This window comes from Typopeltis vanoorti, chromosome 6 (assembly GCF_054136105.1).
Source record: "Typopeltis vanoorti isolate ZY-2024b chromosome 6, IOZ_Tvanoo_1.0, whole genome shotgun sequence".
Classification (NCBI taxonomy): domain Eukaryota; kingdom Metazoa; phylum Arthropoda; class Arachnida; order Uropygi; family Thelyphonidae; genus Typopeltis; species Typopeltis vanoorti.
Window position 1 is genome coordinate 50,625,507 of NC_143554.1, and position 25,205 is coordinate 50,650,711.

The 25,205-nt window shown below is 34.5% G+C and overlaps 1 protein-coding gene across 2 annotated transcripts in view; it reads right to left on the reverse strand.

The window, feature by feature from the left end:
* Window positions 1-19,668: 19,668 nt before the first annotated feature.
* The window catches only part of LOC150105446 (pyridoxine/pyridoxamine 5'-phosphate oxidase-like), a 145,843-nt gene continuing 140,306 nt past the window's right edge, over window positions 19,669-25,205 (reverse strand). For both annotated transcript variants that reach the window (XM_090394823.1, XM_090394822.1), the window contains one exon: window positions 19,669-24,154. In XM_090394823.1, the coding sequence (XP_090250949.1) occupies window positions 23,989-24,154 (166 nt within the window). In that variant the 3' untranslated portion in view covers window positions 19,669-23,988. The remainder of the gene's footprint in view (window positions 24,155-25,205) is intronic.

Sequence of the window (25,205 nt, forward strand, 5' to 3'; positions counted from 1 at the left end):
CTGGATTACATTATGAAAAATTATGGAGACAATTACTGTGTTAGTGCAAAACTTTAGTTTAATATAAACCAAAATGGAAACTCGACGTTTCGCCCTTCATATCAAGGTCATCATCTGGAGCATACACCTATATATACAAAGAAACAAGCTACACTACAATCTACATGGTTTGCTAAAGTTACTGACCAACCGTTACAACAATTATGGCAGGGGGGGAAAACCTTTATAACAATTTCGGTGAAGCAGGCCTCTCAGATCATGCTCTCAACACCCTACAGCAAATTGACTGGAAAAAAACCTGGTATGAACGAAAATTTAAAGAAGCCTGTGAAATTCTGATTAACCATCCTAATTTCAACAATAATGGTGGTATAAAAATTCCAAGAATTTAGATGGCACATATTCAGCCTACTTAGTTTCCACAGCATACTTTAGGACTTGAAGCAATTTTCAGCTTTTATTGGAAACTATTTAAAACCAGTTGGTTGGTATTTATATTTATACTTACATAGTTTTATATTTCTATATATATAAAAAAATAAGCCGAAATTTGAAACCTTTTTATGTCACATTTTTTGTCTCTTCATTGTTTTGAAAACTTTCAACATCAATAAACTTTCAACATTGTTTTGAAACGTCCAACAATGTGTTTGCCTTCATAAGACAAACACATTGTCTCATGTCTCGAGTCATCAGAATTGAAGGAGAACCGGCTTACCAGCCCGGAACTCGGGGGGGGGGGGGGCACCAGGGAATAGCCCCCCCCTAGTATATATATATATAAACATGTTGCTCTCCAGCCCAATTTAATTTTGTAACCTAATAGATAATAATAAGACTCTAGCTTTTATGTAGTAAAGGTTTCTTTTTCCCCTCATCAGAGGTCAGGCCAATAATTGTTGTAACAGTTGGTCAGTAACTTTAGCAAACCATGTAGATTGTAGTGCAGCTTGTTTCTTTGTATATATGTGTATGCTCCAGATGATGACTTTGATATGAAGGTCGAAACATCGAGTGTTCATTTTGGTTTATATATTAAACTAAAGTTTTGCTCTAACATGGTAGTTGTATCCATAATTTTTCATAATGTATTCTGATCACCGTGTAAACATGAAGGATTTCCTAGAGTACAGTTCCATCCCTATTACTCTACCTAATTTTGCATCGTCAGAAAACAACTGAATATTCTCTTTCAGATTATTACAAATTAAACTGTGGTCCATGGAACCTTCCCACACACTAGTGACCTGCTTTCTATACCTGGATTCTACTCCTCCATATACCACTTTTCGATATCTGTCCATATATGACATTCAATTAAGTATAAGAAATTAACAATTAAAGCAAATTTATAAATAATTGAAATAGGTATTAATTAAAAAGAAAAGGGCTTTGGTTCTCTACATTTAACAGCATATTTACCATTGCCTATGTTTACTAAATTGCTGTGTTATTAGGGATAGGAATCCTTCATGTTTACACGGTGATTCTGATCACCGTGTAAACATGAAGGATTTCCTAGAGTACAGTTCCATCCATGTGGTACACTACTCGTATCACATTGCCTTAACTATTACTCTACCTAATTTTGCATCGTCAGAAAACAACTGAATATTCTCTTTCAGATTATTACAAATTAAACTGTGGTCCATGGAACCTTCCCACACACTAGTGACCTGCTTTCTATACCTGGATTCTACTCCTCCATATACCACTTTTCGATATCTGTCCATATATGACATTCAATTAAGTATAAGAAATTAACAATTAAAGCAAATTTATAAATAATTGAAATAGGTATTAATTAAAAAGAAAAGGGCTTTGGTTCTCTACATTTAACAGCATATTTACCATTGCCTATGTTTACTAAATTGCTGTGTTATTAGGGATATAATTTATATTCAAAATAATTGCGTGGTTCTAAATATTTATGTATGCTAAAAATAAATTATCAAAAAAAAGGAATGGAAACTAGGGGTACTAAAATCTACTAATGAATGAATGGGAGCCCTTCAGGAAGGAGTGGAGATGATTCTGTGAGACTGATGCTAGCAGATAATTATGTAGATCTTGAAAACATTTCTATTAATCTTGAGAGAAATGGTCACAATTTTGGTCAAACATGATCTCAAATGATAATGCACCTCCTTCTACAAGGTTTTGGTTAACTTGTTTTAATGTCTGTCTGTCTGAGAGACCTAACCTTATATATATGTTCATCTTTTTCTAATTAGTATTGTTCACCCTGTTTTCTTACTTAGTGCAGAATTCTGGAAAGATCCACAGGTCAACAAGAGCGAAGTGTGTGTGTGGGGGGGATCCCCCTGGAATAGCTTAACAAATGTTTGAACACTGAAGTTCTGAAAAGAGTCCAATAAAATTTATGGAGAGAGCCTTTGATTCCTTCTATTATATTATATATATATATAGAGAGAGAGAGAGAGAAAAAAAACTGCTAATTCATTTTTAAAATGTGTTTGATTTGTACAGTTATTTAAGACTATTTTTCTGAATCAATTGTAGACAGTATTCATCACTGGAAGTTTGTTTGGAGAGCAGCATACTGAGAAAAATAGAAATCAACGAAAACTTGAATAAAAAAAAATAGCCTCATTTCACAAAGTGCTAAATAATTATTTATGTACTCAGTTCTGGAAGTTATGTAGCTCAAGAAAATATATGGAAAGCAAAGAGGGTCAAGCAGAAATCCGTTTTGTAGTAATAATAACAGTAATCTAGATTTGTGATATTAATTCTGTCTATAAAATGTTTACTATTCTTTATATAAAAAAGAGGGGGGGGGAAGAGAGATGAGACTGAGATCTGAAAGTAATATGTAAATTCTAAAGTAACATGCTTAATTAATTTTTTAACTATTTCAGTTGGCTGGCTATGTGACTTTTTTTTCTTGATCCATTTAATATGATGAAACTTGGTAAGTGCTGTGGTTGAAAATTAGCAGCATTCTTCCCCCCCCCCCCCCCATGCCCTGTATAGGGCATCCACTAATGCAGTTTCTCAAAGTGTGGTCTGTACATTAGTAATGCTCTTCAATAAATGTAAAAATTCAAATATCACTTTTTTTTTTTTTTTTTGCCCCCTATGTGTCTACTGACAATGAAAAGTTAAACCTATAGTATTTGTCTATAATATTAAACCTATAGTATAATATTTGTCAACACACAAATATTTGCGTATTTATTTAATTTTTACATAGTCCATAAATCTTGTGTTAGTTATCGTGTTTAGTCTCCAGAGTAGGCTCACATAACTTTTCAAGTCACTTCAAGCCTCCAATAAGCAAGGCAGTGATCTCTCATGTGAAAATTTCAAATCCTACCTAAAGACAATCACAAACATTCATGGTCATGGGGTGGATTTTGAACCTGCAGTCTGATGGTTAGAGAGCAGTCAATGAAGAGAATTAAGATATAAACAAAATTAAGTGATGAAACCTGAAAACTAATGTCAGGTACCAATAGAAATATCTGATATTACTTATATACAAGTATATGTGATGGGTTAAAAGCATATACCAAATAAAACTGATAACTAGCTATTTTATTTATTAACTTGGGAAATGGTGATTTAACATAACACTAGAATTTACTTTTAACTCATAAGGAGATCCAGAAATTTCTTCATCATTGCAGCAGCTCTGTTTGTAATGCTTGTCATTTCTAATCTTACAGTCTAAAAGTTTATTCAATGTGAGTGATTATTTTTATATTATGTGATTTCTATATCTATACACAAAAGGTTTTAAAACATAGTACATTAAATATAAGTGGTGGGATGTGCATTTTCCCCCCTATTTTTATTACTATTATTTTTTTACACACTCTGAAAACCTTGCTCTAGAGACTAAACAAAGAACTTTTTCAAGCCACTTCAGGTTACCAATAAGAAGGGCAGAGATCTCACACCAGGTGATGAAATTCATCTCCTACTATCACAAACATTCATGCCCATAGAGATTCTCATGGCTGGTTAGTTGAAGAATGGAGATGCTAACCACTTGACCAAACCAGGCTGAGCAAGATTGTGTCAAGAATATCTCTGCACTTAAAGCTAGAGCAAAATTAAGATATTCATTCTATATTAAGATGTTGTTACTTAAGAGAAACTGACCATCTGATTGTGGTGGTTAGAAGACCCACCTTGCTGTTTTTGACATTTAAAGCTGTGATTATTTGTATTTAAAATATTGTGTGATTCCATTAACTATTTCCTAAATATCAGTATGAGGATATTTCAACCTTGAGATTTAGAATTTCTTTCTAGGTCAAAGAAAGATACTTGCACATTTTAATGAATCTGTCCCTGTAGAAAACAATCAGGAACTTCTACAATGGTCCAGATACTGGTGTGACCAAATTTTAATGTCTGTGGAATGATCATTACCTCACTAGAGATTAATTGAAATGACAAGCTTCAAGTCTAGAACATGGTCTGTCCACACCAAGTGACTGTTGTATCATCATTAAAAGTTTTACTTCCAATTGGTGAACACTGTGTGTTTTCAAATTATGTCCATGGGTTGTGCCAGAATCTTGTTAGGCACAACATATTAATCCTATAAGACTACCACACTCATCATTTTTATGCTCTTCCATACTCATATTATTATTATTATGGGCAACTCCAAGGAGTCAACAGACTCATTGAGGGAGGACCTTATCAAGAACAACCATTCGACATTCGCACAGTATCTATCATACCTTGCCTTGAACTCATGCACGGTCATAGCACCCACAACAGACCCTGGCAGCTTATTCCACTCATTCACTACTGTCCAAGTAAAAAACCTAGCTCTAACACCCCTGCTAACCACATTCTTGCCCAGCTTCCATGTATGGCCCCTAGTCCTCCCACCACCAGTGCTGTTATCAAAAATATCTTCTGGATTAATCTTATAGAAATCCTTCAGTAATTTGAACGTCTCAATCATATCACCCCTTTTCCGCCTATCGACCAATTTTTGCAACCCACAAATCTTCAACCTGTTCTCATAAGGTTCATTCCACAGACCTGCTATCATCTTGGTCACTCGTCTCTGGACCCTCTCCACTTCCTCCCCATCACGAAGAAACTCTGGTGCCCATAACTGGGCACAGAAGTCCAGATGGGGTCTTATCAAGGCTCGATACAGAGGAACAACAACTTGTTTGTCTCTGCATGTTAAAGTATTTTTCAGAAGCCAAGTGATTTGGTGAGCTGTTTTAGTCACTTTTGTAATGTGCCCCCTAAACTTCAATTCCCTATCCACCAGCGCTCCCAAATCCCTGCCCTCATCAATCTCCTGGCGTACGGTTCCACCAATGCGATATACTGCTGCTGTTCTTTTCACCCCAAAGTGCATAACCTTACACTTTGCCACATTAAACTGACATCCATTTTTCCTAGCCCAGTTCTCCAAACTATCCAAATCATCCTGCAAAATTTTGACATCCTGTGCACTCACAATTACTTCACCCAACTTTGCATCATCAGCAAACAAGTGAACACTTCCTCTCAGATCCTTTCCTATATCATTGATGAACAAATTGAAAAGTAGTGGTCCAAGAACAGAACCCTGCAGCACACCACCAGTCACAAGCCGTCTTTTGGACTCAACTCCTGAATAAACTACTTTCTGGTATCTCTCCATCAACCACCCTCCTATTCATCTCACCAACCCTATATCCATCCCCATCTGCTCCAGTTTACTGATTAGAGTTCCATGTGGTATCCTGTCCAAGTCCAGTAGAATCACTGTAAACCCATTACCCTTATCCAGTTCAGCTATCACTGTGTTATAAAACGTGAGCAAGTTACTGAGGCATGATCTACCCTTCACAAAGCCATGTTGTCCCCCCATACAATATCCCATTTTTATCTATCAATCCTGTATTCTTTTCTTGACTAATTTCTCCAAAACTTGACATCGATTCCTGATATGCTAATCAGTCGGTAATTTACAACAGCAGTCTTGGAACCTCCTTTATGCAGTGGAACTATTTTCCCCTCTTTCCACCCCCTCGGGACTAACCCAGACCCAAGACTCAAATTAAACAAAATGGTCAAGGGTGCTGACAATTCTTTAGCCGCTTCACATACGACATGAGCCAGTATACCATTCAATCCCACAGATGTATTGACATTGAGGTTTTGCAATAGACTACTCACCTCCACTTCATTCACCACAATTCCTGTATAATCTATTGGTTCATTCATTTCTGCAATGTCACCACCTGGATGATATATTCTTGCAAAGTGCTCGCTCATTAACTCAACTATATCAACTGATTCGGTTACCTCCCTACCATCGGCATTCTTGAAAATCATTCTGCCATATACATTTTTTCTTTTACTTGCAACATATCGAAAAAACTGTTTAGGATTCTCTTTAGCCAGCATGGCCAATGTTCTTTCGTAATCCTTTTTTGCTTTTCTTACCACACTCGTTACCCTTCTGGCCTGCGCTTTATACCATTCGTGTGCCTGCCGGTCACCTTTCTCCTTAAATTCCCTCCATAGTTGTTTCTTTTTTTGCAGCTCAAGCTTAATGGTGTTATTCATCCATTTAACCTCTACTTGATTTATTATTTGGACTCTAGGTATACAGTCAGCCATTGTTTCATGCAAACACTTCTTAACCGCCTCCCATGCACTATCAACTTCTAGCCCTCGCAGTTGTACATGCCATGGCACTGAGCCAATCAAACTCCTAAGCTTGTCATACTTACCAGCCCGATAATTCCACAAGTACCCTGTCTTAATTGTAAATTCCACACCTTTAGCCACCTCCCAAGTCACGACCCTATGATCGCTCTCACCAATTGGTGAGAATGTGGTCATATTAGTTACAGCCAAATCCTCAGATGCAATTACTAGATCAAGCACTCTCTGACCCCTAGTATTTTCCATTACATGCTGTCGCAGATAGTTATCCCTTAATAACCGCATAAAATCCAATTCTTTCCTCCCATGTGTCCTCTCCTCACTCCAATCAATGCCACCATAGTTGAAATCTCCCATAATAATTACCCTCCTTCCACTCATTTCTTCTATTTGCTTGTGCATATTATCTCCACCATCTTTTCCATCACCTGGACTATAGCAGCACCCAATTGTATATTTTGTTCTGCTAGCCACAATCTCACACCAAATGGCCTCAAAAGTGCTCTTTTCTCTATCCTGCAATTCAACTTCTATTCTCCTTGGCTATAGCTCATCAGCTATCATCAACAATACTCCTCCCCCCATTTTATTCTCCCTCTCATTCCTGAACACACTATACCCATCACATTCAATCCCACTAGCTATATCATCTACAGTCAGCCATGTTTCACTAATGCCAATAACCTGTGGTCTGGAAGTGCCAATCAAGGCCAAAAATTCTTCCTTCTTGTTCCTAATACTCCTAGCATTAGTGTACATGAATTGCAGACCCCCCCCCCCCATTAGCCCCATCCCTACTTCGATGCCTTATACTAATATCCCATTCTGATTTATTGTCCTTATTTGTTCAGGCATATTATACTCATTAATACACTCAACTGCCTCCCTAAGGTCTGCATATCTACTCCCCGCCCCCCTTAATAAATCTAGTTTCCCTGATTCTGCACATCCACTTCATTCAACAACACTTTTTCAAGTCTCCTTACACCAAATCCATTCAAATGCAAACCATCCATCTTATATAGATCCTTTCGCACATCGAACTCACTCCACACGTCCACACCACTCGTCATGCATTATCCATGTATAAAGTCACTTGCAATTATGGCCCTCCTTCTAAACACTTCACTGTCATACCGCGGCAAAAGACTAATCATCCAACTCTCTCACTCTTTTCTTTTGCTACCTCAAACAATTCATTCAGGTCCTCTATCATTTCACATTTTATCTCTTTTCAAATCATTCGTACCTGCCACAACTATCATTTCTTTCACCCTTTCCTTTTGCTCTCTAATAGACTCACTTACATCCTTGATGGTCGCACCAGGTTGGTACGATTTTGTCAAATTCTCTACTAACACACCTTGTACTAGCGAATCTCCATATAGCACTCGCTCCTTCATTTTGTTTACATTTACAAACATACTCTTATTTTTCCTATCATACTTTTTTATTATTGGCTGGTACACTCGGTAGACATTTGTGCATGCGCTCTAGCTGCCGTTTTGCTCTATGTATCGCTCAGCTCAACAACACCATCTCACTAATTGCATCTATCTCATCTTTTTTATTAACTGTTAAACCATTAATTTCCTCTGTATTTATACCATCATTCACACTTTCTACATTCACGCCCTCACAGTTCTCTGGTACAACCTTGCAAATAGGACTTGACAAATTATGTACAACTCTACTCACCATATGAAAAATGTACTTGCCCAAGACCAATCTTCATTATTTTTTATTTATTTATTTATTTTAATGAGTGGTGGTCTTGGGCAAGTTAAATAAATCTGTAGTTACTTAAAGTTAAAAAAGATTTGGTTTAGAAGCTTATATTTCATGAAATAAAAAAATTATATTCTGTGTAGTCTGTAGCTACTCATCACTTGAGAATGGGCAAACATATTTGTCCAGTACTGTTCATATGGCATCTACCCTAATGCATGGAAGTAGGCCTATCATTCAGTCCACATCAAAAAGGATAAAAATTCTGCTATTATCAGTAACTTCACTATGTAGAAGTCCTCCAAAATTAATCAGCAACCATCAGTATAGATTCTGCTCCCTCTTGACCACATTTTTATTTCTGAATGTTTGCAAGACTAAACAAACAGGTTTTGGCATATCAATTATTATTATGAGCTTGGTTTGGTTACATTACAAGTTCATCCCTGATTACATTGTACTGGCTGGCATACATGCAAGTCCCTAGATTACGAATTTAAAATAATAAACAACAAAGCATGTCAACATGATTTTCAATTATATGGATTGTACTTTATTTTATTATTATTTTTAAGGACTGCAAGGATACTATATAAATGTCTCTATAACCAATTGGTCATTGCTGCTCTACAACTAACTTGCACATATTATTGAGCAACTGCTGGCCAACATCAATTCCCAGTCTACTTTAAAACCCAATGAACTAATTCCTTTTTTATTTCATCTACCTGTATACTCTGAAATAGCTTGCCTCCTGTGGTTTCCTGAAGGACTACCACCTGTAGCAGTTTCAAAAAAAGCCTCTTTTTAGCATCTTGTACACATGCAGTACTAATGTACTATAGGTTCCATATGGGATTAATACACAAAAAAAGTAATTAACGTACCATTTAAGCTCAGAGTAATTGTGACCACACACACATACGTATATATATTTTATCCCTCCTACTTGGCTGTACTAAGCCATGAGGCAAAATACATGGGAACATTATTATTATTATTATCTGGGCTCCTCCAGGGAATCAAAAGATTCATCAAGGAAAGGCACACTTCTACAATACTCAATCCTGCTAACCAATCCACAAACTCACTTCTGTTTCTTTTTAAACACATTCAAAACTTCTTGCAATTTCTGGCCATGAGAAGAACGTGGACCTCAAATGGTTCCTAACTACACTCTTACTCAGCATCCTTGGGTAATTCTAAGTTCTCCCTCTACATGACATGAACAGCAAAATCCCACTTGTATCTATATGTATATACTGTAAGGTCCCCTTGCTAAGATTTTATGTCTATCATAGACAAGACATTTATGCAAAGAGAATGAAACTGGAGAACATGTTTGTCATAAGTGTTTCATACGTAAATGCGAGAAGTGTGAAGAGTGTAAGAAGAATAACAGCTGTGAAAGTCGCAATTAGCTAGGTTGGTGTTGCAAGCAGCGTGGACTGACTATATGGTGGAAAATGAAGAGACAGAGCAGATGGTAATGGAAAAGATAGTGCATTTACATGGAGTTCTCCATAGAACAAAATGTGAAATTGAGTGGTTGAAGAAAAGGCTGGCAGATGGCTGATATTATACAGAAGCAAGAAAAGGGAGAGATGCAAGGGGAGAGAAAGCAGAGTACGAAAGAGTGAAAGTGTGAGAAAAGTATCAGATTTTGTAAGCTGATGAAATCATGTTTTCCTGGTGCTAAGATTAAGGATGCTAGTGATGCTATAAGAATGTAGAGAGTGAAGGTGAAAGATGTTTATTTTGGCTGGTAAAAATGATTTAGCAGGTGACAAGTGTGATATGTAAGAAGCCATGAAAAAGTTGCTAGTGCATGCGAAAAAGAAGAGTGAAAAAGTAAACATTATGAGTACTGCCACAGTAGAGAGAGAGAAGCTGACTGATAGCCATGATTGTGAATGAGCCTATATAGATTGTGTAGGAGTAATGGTGTGGAGTTTGTAGATATGTGGAGTGAGTTTGATGGAAAGAAGAATTTATTTAAGGGGAATGGCTTGCATTTGCATGGATCAGAGGTGTCAGGCGTCTTGAGAAAGTGTTATTCAGTGAGAATTCAGAAGTGATGAATCAGGGAAACTAAAATGTTTGGGGGAGGATGCAGGTAGCACAGGTCCAGGCCACCTAGAGGTTAGTAAGTGGGAGAGTGATCACATGATGCTAAATGTAGCAGCCTAGGTTCTAAACTTTAGTAGGCTAAGCAACAAGGTTTAAGGGGGGGGGGGTTATGGGATAAAGGAGGTATTGCAGTTTATGCATACTAATACCAGAAGTATTCGAAATAAAGGTAGAAGTTTTGGCATTGGTTAGCTCCACTTGGCTAAAAGTTATAGGTGTTAGTGAGACATGGTTTACCAAGAATAATGTGGTTATAGGAACAGAATGCAAAAGATATGGTGTCTTCAGAGGGAAAAAGAAGGAACAGGATAGGAGGAGGAGTTTTGCTAATGATTGCAGAGGAACTGAAGGCAAAAAGAGATGAAATATATCAGGTGAACAGCAGGATTTCAGAGGGTGGTTCATTTCGGCTATCTGGAGTGAGATAGAAGCTAACAGGACAAAATATGTAATTAGTTGCTGATATAAAGGAGAATGTAGGTGACATGCATTGGCAAATTAGCATGAGTGCAAGGTTGAACAATTATTATGGAGGGATAATTACCTGTGACAACATGTAATGAAAGGGACACAAGGTTCGAGATGGATCTGATCACAGCATCAGAGAACTTAACAGTAACCAATCTAGCTGAACTACCTTTGTGGGGAAAGTCATATTCCTGGCCTGGGAGATTGACAAATATGCAGAATTTTCTGTTATGAAGATATGTGTGGAATTACAAAGCAGGTGATTAGAACAAGCTGAGGGGTCAGCTTTCAGCAGTGCCATGGCATAAGGACTTGGAGGGTATAGATGGTGGTCAAGGGACGTTTAAAGAAAGTAGTATCAGAATGTATATTCAGAACTAGAAGGATAAATCAGATAGATGAATAGTGTTGTTAAGCAAGAGTTGCAGAAAAAGAAAACGTTGTGGAAGGAATATAGAGAGGGAAAAAAAGTGATCTGTATACCATGAGCAGTACAATGAACAGACAAGAAGAGTTAACTGTATGATAAGGACGGCCAAAGCTAATGACGAGGCCAAAAGAAATCCTGATGAGTTCTTTTGCTATATAGCAAGTAAATAGAGGAATGACATGAAAAGATGACTTTAAAAAGTGCTGATAGTGAACAGAAACAAGTCGAACAGTTGAATTACTGAGTGATCATTTTGCAAGGGTGTACCATCTAGATGGTGACATTACAATGTCAGATGTGACATTAACTGATGGGAGAATAAAGATTAAAGAAATGGAAGTGCTTAAAATATTACAGAATTTTAATGTGAAGACAGCCATGGGATTAGATGGCAGATTGACTTGTGTTTTATGAGAATGTGAAAGGGAATTATCAGCTCCTCTGACCAAGCTGTTTAATTTATGCTGTAATACTAGAAAGGTGCCAATGGAGTGAAAACAGGGAAAATAATCCAACTGCATAAAGGAGGTTGCAAGGCAGAAGTAGCAAATTATACACCAATCAGTATCTCAGGAGTGGTGGTTAAGGCACTGGAGAAATTAGTGAAAAAGAGAATTTAGGACTTGATGGTTAAGAATGTGATACGCTATAAGAGAGAACATGGTTTTGTGAAGGATAGGCCTTGGCCTAGTAATTTGCTTACTTTTTATAATAAAGGGACATGGCTACCTAGTGATATTTCTTGACTTTGCAAAGGCATTTGACAAGATTCCACATAGAACTATGTTGCATAAATTGAAGCAAATGGGGATGGACATGAATGTGTTGATTTAGATTAGATGTTGGCTGATGGACAGATATCAGATTGGTATATGGAAGAACTGGGTTGAAAAAGCAGGTGACCAGTGGTGTGACCTGGTTCTCTGTTGTTTAATTTGCATATCAATGATATAGGAAATAATTCGAGGAAATATTCAGTGTTTGCTGATGATGCTAAACTTGTAAGAGCAATGGTAAATAAAGGTGTTGCAGAGATTCTGCAGGAAGACAAACAGACTAAATAGAGGGCATATTGCAGAGGTAGCCAAAACAGCGCATTAGATTACATGGTTGTTGAAGAACAAACTAACAAGCAGAGATAGAGGGGGGGGGTATCGTTTCCATATATAAGGCTACATCTGGACTACTGCATGCAGATCTAGACCTCTGGATTCTGTGGGAATGAAGTTGTGGAGAGGATCCTGAGGTGAGTGGAAAAAATTGTGGCAGTTCTATGGAATGCTCCCTGTGGGGATAGATTGACAGTCTGTGTGTTTCAAAAACTAGCTGATAGGCAATAAAATAGGAGACATGATAGAACAAGGGTGTGTTAGGACTAGATTTTCTGCTTGGAGGGGTGGTTAATGGGTGGAATGGTGGTTCCAGTTGTGAGTGCTTCATTAGTGAATGAGTTTAAGGAGAGGTATGATAAGTATTGTGAGAATAATGCATCACCTGCAATGATTCTTGTGATTCCATGGAGATACCTATATAATAATAATATCTCTTCTCATTTGTCCCTTTTCAAAGTTCTTAAAGTGGGAGATTAACTACCTTAATCTTGAAGGTTTTCTTTTTCTTTAACATTGCAGCTATCCAATTTAATTCTTAGCAATGTGGTCCTTCATCTATCTATCAATTATCATTCCCATCTCTGGCTTCACTGATCACTTGCAAAAAATTCCTATTAATATAGTAATTTTTTTTAAAAAAAGTTAACACACAAAGGAAATTACACTTTAATATAACCCCCTATACAATGTGTGCATTATAACTTGAGCATCATTCAGGGAGAATGAAAAAGACTGGTTACAACATTTAAAATATGAGAATGAATCATATAGCATGAGTATACTTCCTTGTGTCACGGTCACAGCTGAGTGAACAGGAGAAAACACTATTAAAGTTCCAGGAAATGTAATTCTGCAATTCAAGGTTAACTAAATAAAAACAGGCCTGGTTGGCCGAATGGTTAACATATCCGCTCTCTAGCAAAAAGGTTGCAGGTTCAAATCCCACCACGGGCATGGATGTTTGTGATTGTCTGTGAAAATACTAGTGGTGATGGCGGTAGATGGCACAGGTTTAGTTATGGTTCGTTGTAGTTGGTGGATTGAGTGGTGGAGACAGAGTTGTAGAGTAGGTGCCTCCCTCGATGATTCTTTGGACTCCCTGGATGTGTCACATAATGATGATAATAATAATACACTATGAACAGTTTATACCAATCACTTCTCAAAACTTTGAGAAGGCACATAATCTGATTGGTTAAGATTAGGGTAGTGATGACACAGTGCTTCACAAATGTCAAAGAATAGGAGATTGAATTTAAATTTAATTGCTGAAGAACAAACAAAGATAGTGGGAGAGATGTTATGTTTATAATTGTGGTGGGATTAAGGACTATATCCTTTGTTGTGTAACATAGACACAAGAATAAGTCTCTTCTTTTGTCAACCAGCATTATGAACCACCCAATCCAAGGAAAGACACCTCTCCTCTTTTATCCTCCTTTAAATAATGGCTCAATTTTGTGCTCGGCTTTCAAACCTTATGGTAGCAGCCACTGTTAACTTTCAAATAATATATTCCAAATACTCTGACAACATATCAGCTCAAATGAATGAAAAAATTTAGTCTTTTACTAATGCTTTCAGTTATGTCTATAGTGGTTTCTGTCTTGTTGAGAAAGAGCATTCTCACACAAATATCACAAGAGTTGATTCCAGTCATCTGTACAGATTTCTATGCCTCCTCCAGCTTTGGTGAAATCACAGCAACAAAATCCTGAAAAATTCTAGCTGAAGTTCCATAGCATCAGTGCTATTTTAAAGAACTGATGCTATGGAATTCTCCATGAGAATTATAATAACTGTATTCTTTGATCTAGTAAGAAATGGTGGTATGTGTGGAGGGGGGGGGGGAATTCACTGTGACGAACTTCCTACTCTAACAAACTACAGTAAACCTCATTAAAGAGAACAATGCTAAAAAACATTAGCAATAATTAACTCAAGAAAAGTCAGTCATCCCTCCCTCCCTCCTCACTGTCATCTTTAAATCAGCTTTGACACCTAAGTATCAAAGCTGTTTTAAAGGTGACAGTTCATTATAGCAAGCTTTCCATTATTAAAAAACTATTCATCAGGTCATTAGGTGCCCATAGTTATTAAGGGAAAAAAAATGCCTACTGCTTTTCACAAAATAATACTGATGTATACTGATAATACTGAATAATAAAATAATAATGAAGATAATAACCTCAAATGAGAACTATGCACTAATTCATTGTTTTTATTTTTGTGTATACATGTATCACGTTCCTATTTGACAATAAAAAGAAAAGTACCACTTTCAACCCATTTCAAGAGGAATCCCCATTCTTCTTGAAATGGGAGACTAAAAATAGAACCGTCTGCATTAACTAATTACTCCAAATATCCTGTCAACTAAAGTAGTGAGTTCTCAAATGAAAAGCTACTGAAGGTCACCTTCAGACTTTATTCAAGTGTTTATCTGTTGACTAAAAAAATAAATGTTCAGTAATTTTACGTGAACTGTAGGATACTGACTTCAAAGATCTATAACAGTTTGCATTTAAACTTTTATAGTATATTTATATAATATTTGATCTATCACAGTCTTTTATTTATCTAACTAACAATAAATACCATTAACATATTTACACTAAAATTGCAGTCCTTGGAACTTCTCATGAAAACAATGGAAGACATTCTTAATAAAAATATAACAGTAAAAAGTTTTCTTTCTTCCCTGTTCTGAATTTTCATAAAATATTGGTTCTAGTAAATACATCAATGAATACAACAATTATACAACACTTTGTTCTACTTTTGACTTTGTTCATTACTGCAATTGGATTCAAATGGAATGTTCTAAGTTATTTGTATATTACATACCTATTTTCCTATTAACACATACATCTTTCTTATGTTTTTTTTTCTTTCTAAATAAGGTAATTCAGCAAATAACTAGAAAATAATCACGCAATCTACAATACAGTGTCATCTAATAGAATATCAAAATTGTTCAAGTTCTACACAAATAAGCTATGATATCAGAAAATTAATTTTAATTAGTTTTCTTCACAAAAGAAAAAATAAATAAAAATAAAAAAAATACTGTATACAGAATTAGTATAACCACAAGGGATTAGAATGATAAACATCTGCCTCAACTACATAGTAATTAATGCTTTCCCTGTTTCAAAAATATTTAACAATTATGTAAATTAGTAATGATAATAGCAACAGTTCATTTAATGCTTGGCATTTATCAAATAAAGGATTTTTTTTAAAATGATAATCCCATAAAACACTGGAAACACAGCACATTTATACCATGGGTAAAGACTATTCGGTAATGTCTAACTGCAAGAAAAACTCACAATGCAGAAGGGGAAAACCAAATAAAAGCACTCAGGGGCCCTGTGTGGTAAAAAAAAAAATAATAAATAAATAAAATATATATATATATATATATATATATATATATATATACAGCTTCTCTCTCTCTCTATATATATATATACACATACATACATATACACAAAGGCATCCTTGCCATCTAAAGTTCCATTTTTGGTTGATTTCCCAAAACTTTTCCATATTTTTCAATAATGCAAATGAATAAAATATGCACAATATACAAATATCTCCAATTCTAGTGAAGTCATGCCATTCATCATTTGATGAAGATAATCAAAAAAAAAAAAAAAAGACAAAACAACATACAGGAAAATCCTCTTACCCATTATATGGAAATATTTGTTGGACTTTACAATACTAAATAACGTTATGGCTAAATCATAATGAATAATCATTAAGAACTAGGCTTGTTCCATAACATAGCAGATGCCTGCTAAGTGCAGAATGTGATCCATATAAAGATATCATACAGTTCAAGCACTAAACTAATTATAGAGCTGTTTAAAGAATGATTTCTGAATCACTCCTGTCTCTTGAAGCAGTTCTGAAATCCAATATGACTTCATGCTAGTTTCTCACACAACTGAAATGATGATTAGAGCCAGATAAGTAATAATAATAATAAATTATATATCCACCTACCCACCCTATTCAAGATGACAAAAAGTAACAATGTTTCATCACAAAAAACAAAAACAGTTTAATGCTAATAATGCTTGCATCTTCAGAAATGAAGTCTGAAAACTTCCAGTAGTGAATGTTTTTAACTACAATATATATTTGGCTAATCAGAAAAACACCAGATCTTGAACAAGATCTGATGTTTTTTGATTTTCATATTACATGACATTTCATTTAATAATTGTTATCATGGAAGTTTTATCAAGAAAGACCTTAATGCAATGGAATCATAAAGAAATCATTAAGCCTGATTTGAGAAGGCATTAGATAACTCCTGTAGGCGACCACAAGAGTTATCTAAACCACACGTTAAATCTATCGTTACCTGCGAAAACAACTTTCTGAAGAGCACTTTTTAACTCAAACAGCAACATTTGAAGGACATGATTAATTTCTAGTCATTGGGGTTTATACTTCTTGGCATCTCTGAAGAACTCTGTTGGGTAGCATTTTATCTTTCTTTTTTGTTACAGCAAAACTTACTTCACAAGCTGTGTATATTAAGTTTGCCAATTGTATGTTCTTTGGGCTGTTTGTCCACTATCCATTCTGCATGGGGGGGGGGACAAAGACACACCCTGTAATCCCACAAGACCAGTTAACCCACTTTTACTTGAAACACTAATGAAGTTTCCCTGAATTCAATATGGAGTTGACCTCCAGGTCTTTTCAACTAAAAATATGTGCTGGTTCTCTGGGTGTGCTAATTAAATTGCTAATACAGTCGGTAGAACAACAGTGCCTTTTGAATGGAAAGAATTAGGTGTGAAACAGAGCTAGATTGCAAAGAATACATATAAGAATGCGTGCAGATGAATTAGATGATTTCATAATGGAGGTAGCAATGTTTTTACTCCCTGAAACTTAGGTTCTTCCTTGGAGGCAATATTATCCTGAAGATCATCATATCCAGTACACACATCTCTGTAAAAACTATATAGAACTGCAACATGTAATCATTGAGTGAGCATGCTAATTGATGGTAGTGGAGGAGTATGAATATTTTGGTCTAAGATTAGACAAAAACTTCATGATGCAGAATAGTGTCCTTAGAATTCAGGATTGAAATGACTTATAAGTTACCAGAAGCTTGGTGTATGATGGTTGTGACAATCTTTAGTACATCCTGGTTTGTAAAACAAGTTAAAAATCTTGGACGAATATACATTATAAGTGGATAAGGAACTCAGTAACTGCATGTTCACCACTTTCTGCACACTTAGCATTATTTATAATGCTAAGTGTGCAGAAATTTGGAACTTTTTCTATGTCATTTTTCAGTCAATTCCAGAGAAAGTTGATCTCTGATAGAGGAAAGTAGAGTTTTTCTCCCCAAAAAAACTTCTTTAATTGTACAACTCAGCAAAACTGGATGCAGAACACAAGTACATACAACTATATATTAATTTGAATAAGGAATGCCACCTTCTATCTACTGCAGAAATGTAATGAACTGTGAGATATGAGTGCTATGAATGATAAAGGCGGAAATGACTATCTACTGATTTTCAAAAGTTAGAGCAATGGCATCTATTCCCTCTGGGAATGAAATGGTGTTAGAGGATAAGAAACGAGCAGTGTGGTATATAGATAGAATCCTGAAATTATTGTGGAATATGGCAAAGGTAGACAGCTCAGAATCTTGAGACAAGAAACATCTGGTGATTTGTGTCAAAGACAGGCCTGGCTCGAGGCAGGGGCGGAATGGGCGAATGCCGCAGGCGGAAAAGTAAAAGGGCGGAAAACTTACAAAGAGTTTATCTTACAATTATACTGAAGGCAGTAAAAATTTAAAAAAAATAATAATAATAAATAAATAAAATAATTAAATTAGATTATTTCAAATACTTATATTTGAAATCTTAAATTCTTGAAAAGTATGTTTAGGTTGGGAAGTACAATGAACACCTCACATGCCTCTTTAAACTTACAAATTCTGATAATGAAATCAAGACAAGATTTACAAGGCACAATCAGAAAAAGCCATCTGTTGCAATAAAAATATCGTGTTTATGTTTATCCTTCCTGATCTATATATTGTGCTTAATTTCAACTTAGTTTCACCTCAGTAGGCCATGTTTCAAGTGCATCTTATTCATACATATCTAACTGGGAGAATGGGAAAAAAAAATATATGAAGTGCAGAAAAAAACATCAAAAATTTGATGGAATAGTCTATCTTTCTGCAGTTTATTCTAATTTTTTTTTTCTATAAATAGTCAACTATTTCAAGTGTATATCATTTACTGTAATGAAATACAGTCCACTGCATGTCCTTTGTATTGATAAGTATACTTTAGATGATGACCTTGACAGATAGTGATAATACAGTGAAGATTAATATTAATTTGCTGTTTAAATTAATATTTATATTCATGTATAAATCTGTTTTCTGCAGTGGCAAAGAGATACTAAATGATCCAGAGACAAGTAACTAAGACAATAATTAGCCTGGAATTAGTTATAAGAGTAGAATGAGAGATTGGGGAGTATGGAAGATAGGAAGAAAAGAGATGATATGTTGGAGACCTGCAAGTCAATAAGAGGATTTTACAAATACACAGGGATTATTCAGATGGCTAAGAGAGAGAGGAGAATGAGAGGCCATCCATGGAAGGTGTATAAAAATAATGAGCAAGGGAATAAAGATGAAATTTTTATGCTAGAGAATATTGCAATTGTGAAGACTATAAATGATTTTATGATGAAATACAAGCTTCTTACTGACTGAAGACGTCCCACAATAAGCCTTCTGAATCAACTGAAATCTGATGTTAATAAAGAATTAAGTTTACATTATTACTGAAAATGATATCATCTCTAGAACTAATTTATAGTTCTAGAGTGTCTGCTTCTATATCATTGTCAATATCAAACATATGCTGTAATGGTGGAAATCTAGAACACAATCAGAACATCATATTTTGAAACATTTTGATTTTTTTTAAAAAAAATTAAATGAAGATATATATATATATCTTCATTTAATAAATATATATTAAATTATACATAATTTACATTTAATATACATAACAAAAATATACATTTAATGACGATATATATATATATATATATCTTCATTAAATGAAGATATATATATATACACACACACACACACACACAGCTATAATCTCCATAAGACAACTGTGATCAACACCAAAATCATTATCTCACATAACATTTATCTGATTAAACAGGAATTCATAGTAACTATATTATTCAGAAAGCTTAATCTGCATAACTGACAGTAGTACATGCTTTCTTCTGCATTGTAGCAGCCTGGACTTTTAGGGATGAGGGTTCACTAGTAAAATATCAAACTGAAATGAATATTTTAAGTGGATGAAAGTAGAAAGAATCTCTTCCTAATTAGATTTTTGATTCTGAAAGTCATTATATCTTCTATTATTTCTGTGTTGCTCACAATAGTAAGGCACTTTCACAATATCCAGTTTTTATTTATTTATTATTATTATTTATGAATATTAAGCTCTTAAATGCATTTCTCTAGTCAGTCAACTTCAATGGGAAGTCAAACAAAATTGTAATTCATTATTTAACAATATAAAATACAGTTTCCTTCAATTATTTTGAATTTATTATGGATTTCTGTTAGCAGTTTCACTTATCTTGTTAAACTATGGCTGAGAAAGGATAAGGACCACAATCCTTTTTCTTTTTAATTCAGAATAACTTCTATTAGGTATATGACAAAATGTCATGCAATTTGGCTGTTGCAATTAGGCACAGTTGAAGGAATAAACAATGTTTGAGCAACAAATGCTCTACAGCACATGGTGAGATAGAAGTTTTTATAATCATTGCAGTTCTCCTCCTCCCATAAAGAGAGAGAAAGAATTCATATTTTAGTAAGTTTTTAGCATTTTCATATTATATATAGTGTTACAAGGTGATAAATATGCAGCACACAAGTGAGATGCATATGGAGTAGTATATTTACTTTTGCAAAGGTCTTTGACAGATTTGCTATATGAGTTTGTGACTAAAATGAAATGGATGAGGTTAGATCACAGATTAGTGAACCAGATAGGCAAGTGGCTATCAGAGAAAGCCATCAAGAAGTTGGTGTATGGGGAAGGGGGGGGGAGAAGAGAAAGAGCGATATTTTGGAAAAGGAAAGTCACTAATGATATGCAGCAGGGAACTGTTTTGGAATCATTACTGTTTAGTTTGTATGTAAATGCTATTAGGAGAGGTTTAAATGGAGATATGCAGTTGTTTGCAGATGTTACAAACTTATGGAGAACTACTTGTATGAGGCAGAGAGCAAATGTGGTCTTACAACAGGATATGAGCAGAATGTATGATGGACAAGTGAGCACGTCATGTGAGTTCAATGTTGTGAAATGCAAGGTTCTGTAATTTAGTAGTAGTGTTAGACCTGAAGGTTAGGAGGAGTCACACTGCTAAAACCGTGAGGATATCACAACACATATTGGCAATGATGTAGAGGACACTCACTTATAAAAGTAAGGGGGGGGGGATATTAGTTCCACTGTATAACGCTTCAATCAGGCACATATGGATTACTGCATGCATATGAGGTTGCACAGGATGTACTGGAGGAGGTTCAGAGATGACTGACAAAAGTGGTATCGGGTAAGATGATAGACGGAGGAAATGCCACTTTATTTTGTGAATAGGAAGAGGAATGATATGACTGAGGAATGTAAGTCAGTAAGGGATTCTTACCAGATAAATGTGGAAGAAACTCTTCATAAAATAGAGACTATGAAAGATCAGAAGCCATCCCTGAAAACTGCATGAGAAGGATGTGAACTGGAGAGGGTGGGGAGTGCAAAAAAACAGTGAAAGAATTTAAGGCACAGTTTGATGAGCACAGTGTGCAGCACTGATGACCTCCAGCTGTGAGTATTGACTTTTTGGGGTGTAACATTAAATAATATCTTGACACACGATGCATGGTTAATGCTACAATATAGCTTACAGTCCGGTTGCAAATTAGAATTGAAGAATGTACAGAAAGAAAGGTTTGATGTTAAATCAAATGTAAGCCAGGACTGATTGCTATCTTCTCTGTTCTTATAATCTAGATGGATGACAATATTTACATATTACACATTTTAGCTTTTAGGGACAGTTTTTAGTGAAAATGGCAATTATATATGGAAATGGATAATAGAATATGTAAAGCTAGAATGATGGGAAGTCAGATATATGGAATAAATGAGCAATTTGCCAAAATATCAAACCAGAATATACCACACATGGTGTGTTTAAACTAATTTTAACATATGAATCTGAGAGTTGGGTTAATAAAACAGCTTAATCAAAAAACTAGAAGATAGATATGAGTGTTCTAAGAAAAATTAAGAAATGAAATTATGGCCAATAGCAGAATCATATTAAAAATGAAGATATATGCAAAAATATAATCATTATTAATATTCAAGAACGTCATAACAGACTAAATTAAGATGTATGGTTACTTTAATGTAACAGGAGATGAAAGAATAGCAAAGTATCTGAAGCAAAAATAGCTGAAAAATTACTCAAAAGATGAAGAGAGAGTTTGGCTGATGCATTTATAAGTGCTTTAGAATATCAACATGTAATAAGTATTTACCCTTTACATTTCTCATATCTTGAATCAGAGACCCTGAGAAATAATATATCAATCTGTAAGAAAATTGTTATAACAATGAAGTATTGTGAAATTTTCATTGTTATAACAAAAATATTAGATATTAATATCCAACACACCAGGAAAACGATATAATGGTCAAATTTATTATATAAAAAGATTTTGTTTGCTTCATTTGAGAAATCTGACATTATAAAAGTAAACAGTTGGAATCTTCAAATTAGTTATTCAGCATGTTCTAAGAATAAGTAAATAATTAAGTAATGTAGTAAATCAAGTAAATTACATTTCAAGAGCATCAGATGGCAGCTGAGGTGGCAGAGATGTTTTGGGAATACTCTATTGCTATATCTTTTGTTCTTGATAATGTAATTGCATGTTAGTCCAATCTGCCTGCCACTATTCATTGAGATCAGCTTAATTGGATATTTGTGTGTTCTTGTACTAAAGTGCTTAATGCACGCACACACAGTAATTTCTCAATTATTCAATGTTCGAATGAATAAGACCTCAATTAACCAATCTTTAAATAAGTTAGTGCCAAGTGATTCCAGATACAGCACCATGCAATTTGTACCTTCAGTTAACAATCCTTTAATTATCCATCTGGCAAATTGCTCTCCCACTGTAGTTGTATAACTGAGAGATTATTGTGTGTGTGTTAATTTATTAATGAAAAAAAAAAAAAAATGAAATGGCTGCAGAACTAAAACACATTTTGTTACAATTTCAAAATATTATTTATCATAATAGGTAACCTACCTATTATGATAAATAATGATAATGGTAGGTAATAATTCTATATTTGTTTAATTTTTTTTTTTTTCATTCAGAAAGGATAAGGAAGAGAGGAGCAGATTAATATTTTGTTAAATATTTAATGCTTTCATTTTTATGTCTGCTCCCCATCATCCCAAATGAAGAAGAGAGCAACAAGAAAAGCAAATACTACTTAACACTGTAAATTGAAATAAGCATACATAAAACAAAAGAAATATGTATCACATCAACTTATTTTTGATATTCTCTCAAGCCAAGTCAATGATTCCTTTCCTTATCTTTTACCAATGTTTAGTGATTCCTATATATTGAACAATATATAGGAATATATAGGAACAATATATATATATATATCGATAGAATGATTAAACATTATGAGAAGAATAAGACTAGTAACAGAACTTGGTCCCCAAGTTTGCTCTAAAAATAACTTTTTCCATTCAGTAATAAATTAAAAGCTTTATTTCATTTTGAAACTATTTAAAATTTTTTTTTTTTTTGTATAGAATAATGCCATGTTTCTAAATAAGATTAACTTTAAGCTTTAAGAGATATGTCTAAGTATATTTAGGCTGAACTAAATACAGAATAATATTGACTGAATTTACTAACAACAGTCATATCGATTTTAAATTCTGAAAAATTCAAAATCAAACATTTAGGATGAACTCACTTGTTTTTCCTTATCACTCCCCACCTCTCTTTGATCTTAATTCTTATCTACAAAAACAGCATCACAGAACAAATTTTTATATAACAAATTTTTTAAAACTAAACTGTTAAATATATAACTCATTACCCAAGAATTAATTTGCATTTTGATTAAAAACAAAACAAAACAAAAAGTTCCATTAAAGTGTTCATGTATGATATAATATCATATACTACATAAATACATACATAAAAGAATATGCTATAATTATACAGTGGATCCTAATACTAAATTATAATGTTTTATATTGTACATGTCATGTAGTCAGCTATTTTCAAACGCTTTATGGAGCTAAGCGTTCATACACCCAGCCTTCTTCACCTCGATGAGTCAAGCTTTCATCAATTTCTTCATTTGGTTGAAGTTTTCGGAAACGGATACGATCATGCAATCTGTCAGTCTGACCTTGCCAGAATTCTATTACTTCAGGAATCACCCTGTAGCCTCCCCTATAAGACACATTAAAAAAAAAAAAAAAAAGTAATAATAATAACTTTACAATTTATTATTTGTTATCATGGTTAAAGTCAGATTTACTAACTGAACATAAAACCAATTGTGAACTAAACCTTATTATAGCTGATATTACACATCAACTCAAATTTGGTTTGTATTACAAACTCATTCATCTTTGCTGACTGGTCTGTAGTACGTGCTGTTTGTCAAGTGGCTTGATAATACAGTTTTTTTATGTTGGGCCCACACATGAGAGGTTGTTTGATCAAGCTATGTGCATTAGTATCGAATATATGGGTAGTGAGTTGGGAAAGGAGAAACTTGTTTGCATTTGATTTCAGAGACTGTATATTGTATTACTTGGGAAACACATCAGGTGGGTAGACTGTTCTGTTGGATCCTACTTCTTCTTAATCTGTACTTTGGATCCGACTGTTAGTCACTATGATGTTCTTAAACAACTGATAAGTTGTAAGTTGATTTCTAATACAAATATAGAGAAAATTAATATTTATAGACTGCGCCACTCTATATCTGAATTAGTTCAAGAATTGAAGAAAAATCAACCTTCAACTATCTCTCCTTAAAATATATACTGGCCGAGTAAATTTACTTACTTAATTTACCCGCATTGGTTCGAATATTTTATGAATAGTTACTGTTAGTACCGGGAAATTCTAGGATGAAACTCGCACACTTCTCTGTATAGGAATATTAATCCACGCGTATTAATGGTTGGAATAATCTTACCGATAATCTTCTATCTTCATCTACTTATACACCTTTTACAACTGTAAACACTTTAAATAGTAAACGGCACTCATTAAATTAATTCCTCTAAGCAATAACTGAATTAATCATCTGTCACAATACACATAAACAAACGTTGTTGCATAAAGTACTACTGATCACTCATGAAATAAGGCAATACACAATAATTTCTTAAATTTAGGTTTTATATGCACAGTTGTTCGTTCCTCCGGCATTCGATTAATTCTTTAGGCACTATAATTCTAAGCACAGCTAACGGTAAACTTCAATTTT